This window comes from Engystomops pustulosus, chromosome 1 (assembly GCF_040894005.1).
Source record: "Engystomops pustulosus chromosome 1, aEngPut4.maternal, whole genome shotgun sequence".
NCBI classification, from domain to species: domain Eukaryota; kingdom Metazoa; phylum Chordata; class Amphibia; order Anura; family Leptodactylidae; genus Engystomops; species Engystomops pustulosus.
Window position 1 is genome coordinate 98,871,353 of NC_092411.1, and position 13,092 is coordinate 98,884,444.

At 42.0% G+C, this 13,092-nt stretch overlaps 1 protein-coding gene across 2 annotated transcripts in view; it reads right to left on the reverse strand.

Annotated features, from left to right (window-relative positions):
- The window catches only part of LOC140128211 (ubiquitin carboxyl-terminal hydrolase CYLD-like), a 30,296-nt gene extending 17,425 nt beyond the window's left edge, over positions 1–12,871 (reverse strand). For both annotated transcript variants that reach the window (XR_011855127.1, XM_072149748.1), the window contains exons 1-8: positions 12,735–12,871; positions 10,510–11,002; positions 7,280–7,568; positions 4,444–4,512; positions 3,173–3,441; positions 1,224–1,392; positions 992–1,133; positions 27–149 (exon numbers count right to left, since the gene is read on the reverse strand). Coding sequence is in view for 1 of the 2 variants with exons in the window: in XM_072149748.1 (XP_072005849.1) it covers positions 27–149; positions 992–1,133; positions 1,224–1,392; positions 3,173–3,441; positions 4,444–4,512; positions 7,280–7,568; positions 10,510–10,959 (1,511 nt within the window). In the remaining variant the exon portion in view is untranslated. The remainder of the gene's footprint in view (positions 1–26; positions 150–991; positions 1,134–1,223; positions 1,393–3,172; positions 3,442–4,443; positions 4,513–7,279; positions 7,569–10,509; positions 11,003–12,734) is intronic.
- Between the last annotated feature and the right edge of the window lie 221 nt (positions 12,872–13,092).

A 13,092-nucleotide genomic window follows, 5' to 3' on the forward strand; every position in this document is an offset into this window, starting at 1 on the left:
TAATCAGTTTTTCTAACACTACTCACTTGCGCAAAGGGTTCACTATCTCTGTGCGTAGCAAGTCCCGTGTGTCCGTGTAGGAATCGTTGTCATTTTTGTCCGGCGGGCGCAGAAGAATGGTGTCCAGTGCAGAAGAACAAGCAAATATACTGGAACACAGCAGAACAATAACACTGTATAATAACACATAATACTATTTATAATTAAGATCTTATCCTTCTAAAAGCAAAGTTTGTAGATGCAAGGAAGTACAATGTATTTCTACAGCAGTGCTCACCAATCCTGTATAGTACATGCAAGAGTAATTGCTACCTACAGTCCTGGTCTCATAATTCGGTCTCCCTCCAATGTACACTCTCGCTTCCAGTAACTACAGGTGCTGCCAAGGTTCAAACCTCCTCACAGCTTACACCTTCCCATATGCCTTGCAACCTGCCTCCATCACTGCTACATCAGGAGAATCCTTAAGCAAAAATGCGTGCTTCTAATAAAAAGGGTGTCGATTAGTATTTATTGTACTCCTAGAAGTTACAAAATATCAGTAGAAATGCTGTGAATCTCTGGCTGTTTTCTCCTACCAGCTCTGTGGTTAGAATGCAGGAATTAACCCTATTGTAGTACAGGGGTGGTAGGCAGAAACTGCAGTAGGAATACTTGAGAGTAATGTCCTGAGGATGAAACATTATAGATATTTTCTCTAATGCACTACTGTTTATTTTGTTCACAGTTTTATGCCACTGGACTAAATATATGGAAAGTGCTGTTATGTTCACTGCCACTATGTTTTATTACAACATAAAATGATTTTACTCTAAATAGGGCTCTGGGATTTGGTAATAATTACATATAACAGCATTTTCCTACAGCACTGTAAAAAGGTTGTTTAATCCTGCAGCAGGGTGCCATATGAACTCAAATGTAAAAGAGTAACAGTATAGCTCTCTAAATCCATACTTTGACTTCTCAGAAATATATAAAAAATATTTCTAACCAAAAAAGTGTTGCATCCAGATAGCAGGAATTGCAGTGTCCTTGTATTCCTTTTTTCCACCCAGTCAATCGTTCTACTGCTTCATGGTCTGTGGCTGGTGGAGTATTTTCTTCCACACACTTGCTAGCATATTCACGGAATGCTAAAACATACAAATAAAATATTAACCCCCCCACCATCACATACATGCAGTACACAGCAAAAACCCAGAACAATGACCTGGAAGCCTTACCAATAGAGTTACACCTTTGAATCTGATTGGTTGGTCCGTGCAAGGAATAGAAACGGGAGTCTGGGCGACAGTTTCGGAGCTTCACAAACAAAGCTTTATTGGGCCCACACTGAAAATAGCGGACGCCTATGTATGTGCCATCTGTGTAGGCCGAGGGTCGTTCCTCTTCCTGAGGGGCGAAAAATGGTTACTTGGTTAAGCTCCATGTGATGTTTTTGACGTTTCTAAAAACACAGCAAAATTTCCTTTCATGGTTTGTTATAAACATGCCAGGAGTGCATTGAAAGAGCCTAAAAACTTAAATATCAATACGATATCCAGAAAAGTATTGCGGTACTCGATACAGATACAATATTTTGAAGAAAAGAAAAAAGTGTTATCTGAATGTTTAGGGTGCGGTCACATGGGGCATTTACATTGCGTTTAGAAATGCAATGCAAACGTCTGGGGTCGGGGTTCAGTCTGATTGCATTTCCTTTGAAACATATGTGATCAGTAACAGTATTAGTAATTTGCCAGGAGAAGATTTAGTGCAGTAAGTGTAGTATATGTGTTGTAAAGGTTATGCTGGTAATGTTAATTTAAATTAGTATGCTAAATAGTATAATTTAGGGCTCATGTAGACGGGTGCTTTTGATGTCTGTGTGCTACACTTTTTTTTGCAGATGACAAACGGACCCACTGTTTCCTATGAGTCTGTTCACATGTCCGGATTTTCCATGAATGTGCAGACAGTGAGAAAAAAATTGCAGAGTGCGTTATTGAGACTCACAGGCAAACCATAAGGCGCAGCAGCAGATACGCCCGTTTGAAGTTGCCCTTTTTTTTATACATTTTTATTCATTTAATTTAACTGTATTAAATGCGTAATAATAATGAGATGTGAGATGATATAAAGAGAGATCTCTGAGAAGATCCATCACTATATACCAGTGCATTAAACCTCCCATAGACAACCACTAAGCCCATAGTTTAGTGGTAGATAGAGGCTCTGTCCTGTATCTCTGTGTCAGGTGGAGTGTGGAATTTGTGGGTCCAAAACCCGAGCTGGGCAGAAAATGATTTAATTGTATAATTTAGAGCCTTGTGTTTGGGGAAGCCTGGGAGATGTAGAGACCCATATATGGACAGGTGGTGATATGAACCTGATGATGTAGTCCCTGCTCCGCCGCTCACCACATCACTCAAATCACTCAAAAGGATTCCCTGCCTGATGTCTGCTCTATGGGAATCCTATGCAGACAGATACAAGTAGAAGTCTTTCAGTAGTGCAAGCTACAGAAACACAGTATTGAACCGTTCTGAAAGTATCGTACAAGTACCGAGATTTCGATGCATTGTGCAACCCTAATTGAATGTAATAGTTAGTAGTCCTCTCATATCCCCCAAGACAGAAATCTATGCATATTTATGTAACACATAACATAGGTGAATAAACCCATATGATATGGACTCTAACAAGCTGGAACTTTTTTTCAGCTAGGCCTACAAGCACATTCAAGCGCTATCTAGTAAATGGGAAGATAATTCTATAAAGGTGTCAGCATACAGTGTTTAGAACTTTAGTGCCTTATATTTTGGGCGAAATTAAAGCCGACTGAACAAATTATGTAGACATCAGGCAACCTCAGTGGGCATGGAGAAGTCAGGCACATAATTGTTGAACAAGTGTTTGGCCACCAGCTGCCTGTGTGTAAATAGCTATGATTAGATAATACAAAATGCGTAAAAATCTGGGTGCTTATGGCAAGTTGTTACAATCAAAGTAGTATTAGTCTGCCCCTCTGTGATCACTTTCGCTTTGCCACTGCTTATATCAAAGTTTCAGCAGTTACTAAATGTCTGACTTCCATTGACTCTTTTCACATATCCACAATAATATTGCATAACATTTCTACTTTTTCTATATAAAACAGCTTTTTGGGGAATAAAAATATTTAACCTTTTACCATTTCAAGTCCAGCAATAGGTTCTGAACACTCTGGGATATGCCCAATCCAACGGATAACCCCATATATTGGAGGATCATTTACTTCGACCATGGAATTGAGCTCAAGACCTTTACTTAGAAGCTCGCCTTTAGCAGATAGACTCGAAAGGCTTCCATCGCTGGGAGGACAGTAGAGGCTGGATGGTGGATGATCTTCTGAAGTTGCATTCAAGTTTTGTGCCTCTTCTCCTTCAAGCGGGTTGGTCAAGGGTTGTGGGTTACCTTCAGCTGAAAATATATTTAGTTTAGTGTCTGATTAAACACACTAATAAGCCATTACCTTTATGATGTAAAAACAACTGAACTGCTGTTTATGCAATACCACAACATTGTTCTAGTTTATTCTTACCTACAGGAGTTCTTCTGTAACCTGCAGCAGAATTCGGTTCTTCCTGTGGATCATGGAAGCCATGCACTCATTACTGTATGCGCGACCTCTCCATTACCACTACTCCCAGTGGTCAGTGGTTGAAGCGGCACGCAAATGACCTTAGCACACCCTTCCAGCCACTGTCATGGAAGTAAGAATCACAGTGGGGCGTGCATACAGTAACGTGACCCACCTCAAGCCTGCAGGACACGGAACATCACAGGAATTCCCAAGTCAGAGCTCAGGACTCTTGAAGACTGCTTACCAGGGTACATACAACATTAGTGGCCCTACTAGGGCCTTGTACTTACGCTGGTGAACTTTTGTGCTAGTGGGCAAATCCTTTAATTTTCACTTGTGTAGGAAGTTGTTGAATCATCAGATTACAGGAATTTACACCCATAACTGCAGTTATCTATAACTGGGCAAAATAGCAGCGTCATCTGTAAATTACTGAGCTACTGTCCATGTTAGGCCTCCTGCCCACATCCGTTGTTTTAGGCCACGTGCTGGCTGCTGTTTCAGCGGTTAAGATACGTCCCAATATCTTTCAATTAACCCATGTCCACAGCTGTAGATATCACGCCCATGTGTATGAGCCAACTGCCCACTACCAAAGGATAGAACAGTTTCTATTCCTGCCTGTGTTTATATATTGTTATCAGAGTGTGAGCAGACCTCAAATACAACAAGAGACCATGGCCCGTAAACAGCTAATGTTTGTGGGCATGAGGCCTTTCTGCCTTATTAGTACAGTACATTGTGGGAAATACTGTTGCTGTAGAAGTCGCCTTTCTGCTCGAATATGTACTTTAAACTTGGGATCAAGACTGTACATCCAAAATCCGGTTACTGCATACCTTGTATAGAGTGTTCTTCTGGACTACAACGCTTCACAATCCTCTCTTCTCCTGAATGCAGCAATTCTCCTGAAAAAGGGCAAACATTAGCCATGAAAAGCACCAAAGGAAGCAATATACAAGATGTAGGTTTCGGCTGCCACGTGTATTCACATGGAACACCATTATTCTTTGGATGATGCAGAATCATTCCGTCTTGCTGTGTTTGCATAAATTTCTCTATTTTTGTAGCATTATTTATCTGCTCTTCTAAATATTGGGAACACAAAGGTGCATAATGAAGGTATTTTACAATTCTAATTCCAATCTAGACCTAGAGCTGAAGACTCTAATCATCACATAATTCAGAGCAGGAGAATAAATCTCTGATTACCAGCGAATTTTACTAACGTAAGCGCCTGCAAGATGACGGCTTCATTGAGATTTTATACTGCTGGTACTTTAATCCGTCATCTCAAGGCTTAGGTGGAATCAAGTAACCCCGAATAAAAAAATGTTCTGGATCCATAGGATGCCAAGTCTGCAAAGCCCAGATTCCTTTTCCTGTTGACATAAAGGTCTTAATATTTTATACTTTTTTTAATGCTGCAAAAACGGTCCCCACAGATTAGGATCGCATGGACATCTCCATGAACTTTTATAATATTAACTCCCCTATGACCGCCCACTGTCTTTTGACACACACACACTTTAATGTATATAAAAATATTACAGGAAACCATCAAAATCCATCATGATAAACCCAGGACACTTACTCATAGATCCACCTGACTGTGGTAATCTTCTTACATTGTTATCCATGGCCTCCCTTCTTCTAAAATCAACTTTTAAAATGATGCTAATGAGCCAGAATAAAAAACCTCAAAAAACAAATAAACGGAATAGACATAGGAAGGGGCGATCAATTGCCATGACAGCCTCCAGTCTTCAACAGGGCAGAGGCTGTATGGTTTCTGCCAGTGGCTCATTGTAATGAATCCTATGTAAAAACGCCATATACTGCAATACAGCAGTCCAGCAGTATATGGTAGGAATGATCAGACCTTCTAGGGTTAAAGTACCTTAGAGGGCCTAAAAGAAATAAAAAATTAAATTAAGAAAGTAAAAAAAAAAAAGTTCACCCCCCCTTTCCCTAGAACTGATATAAAACTAAATAAAAAGTAAAAATCCTAAACACATTAGGTATTGCCACGTTCCAAAATGCCCGATCTATCAAAATATAAAAACAGTTATTGCTGGTAGTGAACCGCATAACGGGAAATAGACCCCAAATGTCTGCAATTGTTATACAGAAAATAAGCCCTCACACAGCTCTGTACACAAAAAAAATTAAAACGGTTTTTAACTTTTTGAGAGTGGGGGACAAAAAAAATTTACGGAAAAACGCTGTGACGTGAAGAGGTTAAGGTGAATTTCTAGGCAAGTTGGAATATTTTGTAAGTGTAACTGCAGCTAAATCATTTTCTCTGAAAAATGGGTTTTAAAACTTTTGTGTTGATGAAGCTTGATGGCAGAAACCTTACAGTTGATCATTGCTGCCGGGGACTAAAGTAATGCACATGTATCCAGAAAGGTGACAGTTGGCAGAGCGGTCCCTTTGTAACTAGGGGTCGTCTATAAGTTGGGTTTTGTTAAGTAGGGGGCCGTCTGTATATCCTGTACAGATGTGAATGCAGCCTAACCTTTATTTTAGGTAGTAGACTCTTCTGTGTTTTTCAGACAATAATCACAGCTCCATGCATTACTTTATCAATTCTGCCTCCTGCAATACACAAAACTACATACAATAGTATGTATTTATCTGGCTCCTTATATTTAGGGAGTCCTATATGAGTGTTCTTAGACAATTATCACATTGCAAAAGATATACTGACTCTCATTTTGCAAGCCATGTACAAAAGGAAATGTGAGGGAGACCACCAAAGCTTTATCAGCCATTTCTGGAAATCCTGTACTGTTACACACATTGGGGGTCATTTACTAAGGGCCTGATTCGCGTTTTCCCGACGTGTTACCCGAATATTTCCGATTTGTGCCGATTTCCCCTGAATTGCTCCGGGATTTTGGCGCACGCGATCGGATTGTGGCGCATCGGCGCTGGCATGCACGCGACGGAAATCGGGGGGCGTGGCCGAACGAAAACACGACGGATTCGGAAAAACCGCCGCATTTTTTAAAAAAAAATCTGTCGCGGAGCTTGCACTTACCTTCACTCAGCCCGGCTCGGTGAACTCCAGCGTGTTCCGATGCTTTTCAGCGCAGCAGCGCCACCTGGTGGACGGCTGAGGAACTACCTTAATGAATCCCGGCTGGACCCGAATCCAGCGCAGAGAACGCGCCGCTGGATCACGAATGGACCGGGTAAGTAAATTTTCCCTGTTTAGTCTACAGCTTCTCTAGGCAAAAGTGAAGTCATCCTGTTAGGTGAGGAGCCATCATTTAGTACATCAGGTATTTGTAACATGGGATCTGTATATTGTATAAATGGAGTTTTCTGTAACTACAATACAGGCAGTCCCCTACTTAAGAACACCTGACTTACAGACGACCCCTAGTTACAAACTAACATCTGGATATTGGTAATTTACTGTACTTTAGCCTTAGGCTACAATTATCAGCTGTAACAGTTATCAAAGGTGTCTGCAATTACGCTTCATTGTTTAAGATGGTTCTTTTGAAAACACAACATTTTTAAAATCCAATTGTCGGAGACAAAAAAGATTCTGGCTGGGCTCACAATTATAAAATATAAAGTTCTGACTTACATACAAATTCATGTTAAGAACAAACCTACAGAACCTATCTTGTACATAACTCGGGTACTGCCTGTATTTACCTTTTTCTTGATCTTTCTCATCAGTTTTCTGTGGGCTCTCTTGCCTCAAACCCCGTGGCATAAATACAGTTGGTTTAGTGTGTGGCTCCTGAGAATTTTTACTTCTCAACGCAGATTCTTCATGTCCCGCAGGAGTGTTATCATCTTTTTTCCTTGGTTTCCTTGAGGATTCAGGCCTATCCCTCTCCAGTCGGCTTCCTGATACAAACACCCCACAATTCTCATCACAGTGAAAGAACCTGTGACCACCAAATGTTCCATCTGTAAATCCTCTTCCCACCGCAGACCCCTGGAAAGTAAAATCTGTTAACATTAAATAGTTCACAGTTATTTTATAGTTTTTTTGCATCATTTATTGTAAGCCAAAACCAGGAGTGGAGACGACACAGAGATAAGGTATAAAGGAGAGATTTGCGCCTATTCCTTGTGTTTGACCGCTCCTGGACGTCAGATTTATCACACGACAACAACAGTGCCAGATTGACGCTAATTATGAGGTTTTTTTCCTTTATCAATCGGTGATATAGAGTTCTGCTCAAAGGTTTACAGGGGCACGGAAGCCGCGCACAGGGAGCTTCCGGTCTGTGCTGTGGCCGGCTCCTCCCATCCGTCCCTATCTCTCAGCGTTGTAAGCGGAAGCTCCCTGTGCGCCCCTGTATACAAACTGGCGCACAGAGGGGATGGACCGCAGCATGGGACATCGGCAGCGCCGGACGAGGTAAGTACATGTTTATTATGTTTAAGTAGCCCACCCCAGCCCTGCCCTCAGTATTTTTTAACACCCAGATAACCCCTTGAATGGTAGAGTCGCCAGGAGAAAGCCATCACTGCACATTTACCACAAAGTATATTGCCTACAATACGCCAAACAGCACAGAGACAAGCCTCAAAACTTCTGGAACAAGGTCATTTGGAGTATTGAGACCAAAATAAAACTTTTTGCAGACAACCATAACTGCTATATTAAGATGAAAGGAACACCACTTGGTCAAAGTAGAAGCAAAGATGAATGCAGCATGTTCACAGCATATACTGGAGGCAAATTTACAATCATCTGCCAAGAAGCTGCGCATGGTACCAGGGGTGGATTAAGACTGCCATGGGCCCTGGGCTGTATGAATATTATAGCCCAGTGATGGCTAACCTATGGCACTGGTGCCAGAGGTGGCACTCAGAGCCCTTTCTGTGGGCACTCAGGCCATCACCAGAGATGACTCCAGGTATCTTCCTGCAGTCCCAGACAGCCCAGGACTTGCTGTGCACAGAGCTATTTTAAAGTGACAGCTGTACCTGGGACTATTTTCTGCTTTATTTGTGTCCTCAGAGTGCTGGTATCAATGAAAACTGTGACAGAGCAGGGAGTATAAATCACAAATTAAATTTCTGTGTTGGCACTTTGTGATAAATAAGCGGGTCTTTGTTGTAGTTTGGGCACTCGGTCTCTAAAAGGTTTGCCATCACTGTTATAGCCCCTACATTTCACTTCCTACATATGGTACTAGAATCAAGCTTCTTGGGAAATGGGGGATCCTCCTTCTACCTGCATTCAGGCCTCAAATGGCTCTTGTGTACATGTGTACTGAGAGCACAAATAGATGTAAGGATTTTATGAGTAAAGGTCCTTTTCATTACAAAACTTAATGCGTAGGCCCCCTAGATGGCTTGGGCCCCAGGCTACCGCCCAAACCACCTATATTATGATCCACTACTGCATGGTACGTACTTGGACTTTGCAAAATGACAACGATCCAAAACACAACGCCAAGTCGACCTGTCATTAGGGACAGCAGAACAAAATGAAGGTTCTGGAGTGGCCCTCTCAGTCTCTTGACCTCAATATCATTGAGCCACTCTAGGGAGATCTCAAGTGCACAGTTCATGCAAGACGGCCCAGGAATTTACAGGCACCTGAGGACATTTGCCAAGAAGAATGGGCAGCTTTACCATCTGAGAAAATAAAGAGCCTCATCCACAATGACCATAAAAGACTTCAAGCTATCATTGATGTTATAGGCCCGTTTCACTTTATTCCATGATCAGTCTGTGATCACCGCAGTGACAAGTGCTGTGCCATGGACTGATCATTATGCTGCGGTTGTACTCCGTGCATTATATTGATACATGATGCAGTCCTTATTTCCCCCATATGTAGCAGAACAGAATGTCGATTCTAATGTGAACGGGCCTTAGAGGGGGCAGAACACAGTATTAAGAACTGGGTATGTGAACTTTTAATCAGGGTCATTTGGATGTTTTTCTTGTCATTATGATTTAAAAAGAGAAAACACAGTAGTCTGACAATAAATGGCCATTCCCCATTTGAAAACAAACAGAACAATGCCTACTTCGTGCTGCTCGTCCTTTTCTTTCCAAAGTTATGGCATTTTCTGTTCTGAAAGTGTTTGACAAAAATCTTTTTCACTAGAGGTGAAGTGGGCGGAGACTAATATCTGTCAGTCTATGCCCTCAGGCTGAGGCCAGTTAGCTTGTCCACAGATCCCATGATGCCTTATGTTCTTTCTCATAGTAACTTAGCAGTAAATTTATTTAGTTTCCCACAAGTAAATCCACTGAACACTGCACATACAGAATGTATATGTTGACAGCCTGGCAGCTTTCATCACACGGAGGAGCAGGGAACATGTAATAATTGGTAGAAATCATTAGTACACCAGTTACATGCAGTCTATAGCCTGTGCTGTGTGATCAGTCAGGGTTAATAGCTTATCTGGACAGAGCTGATACTGCCGATAAAAAGGTGGAGGAAGTGAGCAGCGAAAAGAGCAGAGACAGACAGACTTCTGTAGAATCACTGGGATCTGGATGGAGGGAGGGCACAGGGAGATCTTGTACCTCACTATTCTGTACAGGAGACATCTGCATACACTTAAAGCTCTGCTACATTCACTGACACATCACCTCTTCCACTGTGAGCAGGGAGCAGCAGCTCCTCCCCTTTCATGAATCCGTAGTTTGATTCTCTGACGGATTCTAGGGCTTATCAGCACATGGACAGGAAGCAGCCATTACAGCACGAAGGTAATCTGAGGGCTATAGCAAGGAAACTGCTGCACATAGGTAATGAAGATAATAGGCAAAGTTGTTTTACATCCCAAGAGCTATTGATTTGTGAAAAACAAAAAACCTCTACAGTTACTCTTTAAAGCCAAAATTATACAGGGTTATGTAAACTTTTGAACACAACTGTATCTATTATCTCCTAAACTTACCACGAGCTGGACTCCAAAAAGAACCTCTTGTTCATGATTGACGGATCCCTTGTAACACAACACACCTCTCTCTTTGCGTCCACTGGATGATTTGACTTGGACCCGTACATTATCCCCGAGTTTCAAGTTCATTACATCCTGTAGTCTTTTATGGTCCATGAAAAAGGCATATCGCTCTTCCGTATCTGTGACAGCGAGTAATATTCTCCATACTGTAGGTCCAATCTCTCTTACATACTCTGGTTCTACACCAACCACCTCCTCAGTTTCATATACTCTCAGCCAGAGAATGGATGAATGGAACAGAGCACCCTGTTTCCTCGAGAGGTTTGATGGTGGGGCTGCAGTCAGTGTTAGTAGGCTCCCTCTCTCGACTCGACATTTGCCACCAGGATTTTGCAATGGTGTCGAATAATCATTCACAGCAATATAAAAATTTGGAGAGGACATTTCACTTCAGCTTCTCAACACATTAACAAAGAAAGGAGGAAACCTGGAAAAGTAAAAAAAGTAAAGCAGAATATGCACATAATTGCCAGAACTCTGTAAATCATAGCACAACCCTTCACCATCTATTTAGGTTTGCCTACAACACACAATAACCCCACTGCTATATTTCCTCACCGATGGAAGCATCTATGTAAAACTACCTGCATATGAACTGTGATTTTCTTGTGCCGCAAACTGTAGCCCGCAAAACAAGGGCAGGATTAGTGTGCTGTGGTGCGCTGTATCATACCCCTCGTATGGTACCATAGTTTACAATCTGCAATATTATGGATGGTATTCCTTTGTATGTTCACGGTCACTTAACCTCTGCTGTATACTGGGATGCATTCACTCATATGTCTGAATTATAGAACATCTACCACCAGGATGAAGGACTGTAAACCAAGCACATTGACATGCTAATGTGTGCCCCCTCTGGCAGGATCTGCTCTTCTTTTAGCTTTTAAGGCCTTGTTTTTACAAAAAAAAGACTTAAAAACTCTGCAACTCAGCCTGCGGGGTCGTTCACACGATACGTTGCGCCACTTTTTAATGCGTTTTTGACCCATTTCAAAGGCTTCAGGCTTGATCACATGCTAAGGTTACATTGCGTTTTAGCAAATGCAGTGGTAATGCAATGTAACCTTAGCATGTGATCAAGGCTGAAGCCTTTGGAATGTGTCAAAAACGTATAAAAAAAACGAAACGCAAAGCATCGTGTGAACACACCCTGAAGTTCTCTGGGCTCCATAGCTGTCACTTGAACCTGGAGCCGCTCAGACTCATTTGCATAATTGTAGAGCCTTTTTGGGGAAAAACAAGGGCATAGAAAGCTAAAAGAACAGTGTCTCCTGCCTGAAAATGGCGCTAGCTTGCATAAATCGGGGGGCGTGGACGTCGACTCATTCGGACAAACCGCGGAATTTAAAAAGCAAATTGTGTTGCACTCACATGCACTGAGAAGAAGAAGGTGAACTCCGCCGGAGCTTAGTAGGAGAAGCGACACATGCAGGAAATTGGACGCACAATCTTGAATCGCGGAAGACCCGAATCCTCGTCGAACAACGCACAGTGGAGATCGCGACAGGATGGGTAAGTAAATGTGCCCCTATACGTTTGTATCATGCACTTTTAAGTTAAATTTATAACCGCTGATGGCTTATTGTTCAATAAAGCCTTTTTTAATTGTAACTATTTGGTATCTTTAGTTATAGATAGTTGGGTTTCTGTATACTTTTGTTGGTATTAGAATATGGGTAAGATTAGGACCTGCTCTATAATTTATGGCTCAGGCAGTCAGCTGTGTGTATGAGGCCATAGAAATACATGGACCAGAAACAACATTTGTATGCAGGAGGTCCAAGTGTTATATAAAATGTTTTCCTTTGTAAAAAAATTATGTTAACTTGTGTAAAGTTAAACACCTCATCAGTGGTATATATAATACCATTCACCATGCTACGTGCCACCTTCACAGGTGCGCAGAGATGAACTACAGCCCCTGCCATCACCATGCTGAGGTCCCTGGGGAGGCTCAGGAGAGTCGGCAGAATTCTGCTAGAAATGTAAAAGCAGTAATGGAGACGTCATGTCCTTACTCTTCACTTCATTGCCTGTCATCCTGTCCACCCTGTACTAGGCAGAATACAGACTGCCGCACAAGCATCTTCTCAGCTACCTGTACCTACAACCTGTTCTGCAGGGCATGCTGGGAGTAGTAGTCTAGCAGCACTCACCTTCATGTAATGTCTCCCCCGCCATGCACTCACATCCAGTGCTATCTGCAGAGCCCCCCTACTCAGGGAGATTCTTACACATCACAAACTTTAGTCAAGATTGGGAATTTACAACAAGGAAGTGTGCAAGAAGGAAATGGCAGCTTAGACAGCCAATCAGTGACAAGGAGAATTCCGGGGAGCCAATGAAAGAGCAGATAGGGCGGGAAGGGAAAGTCCCAATTTGTGACTAATAGAAGGAGAAGTAAAAGACTGGACTTTTTTTACTGCAGTAGAATAAGTACTAAGGACTGTGTGGTCTGGTATATATCATATATATACCCTCTATACGGACTCTGCACAATGTAATATATGTGTG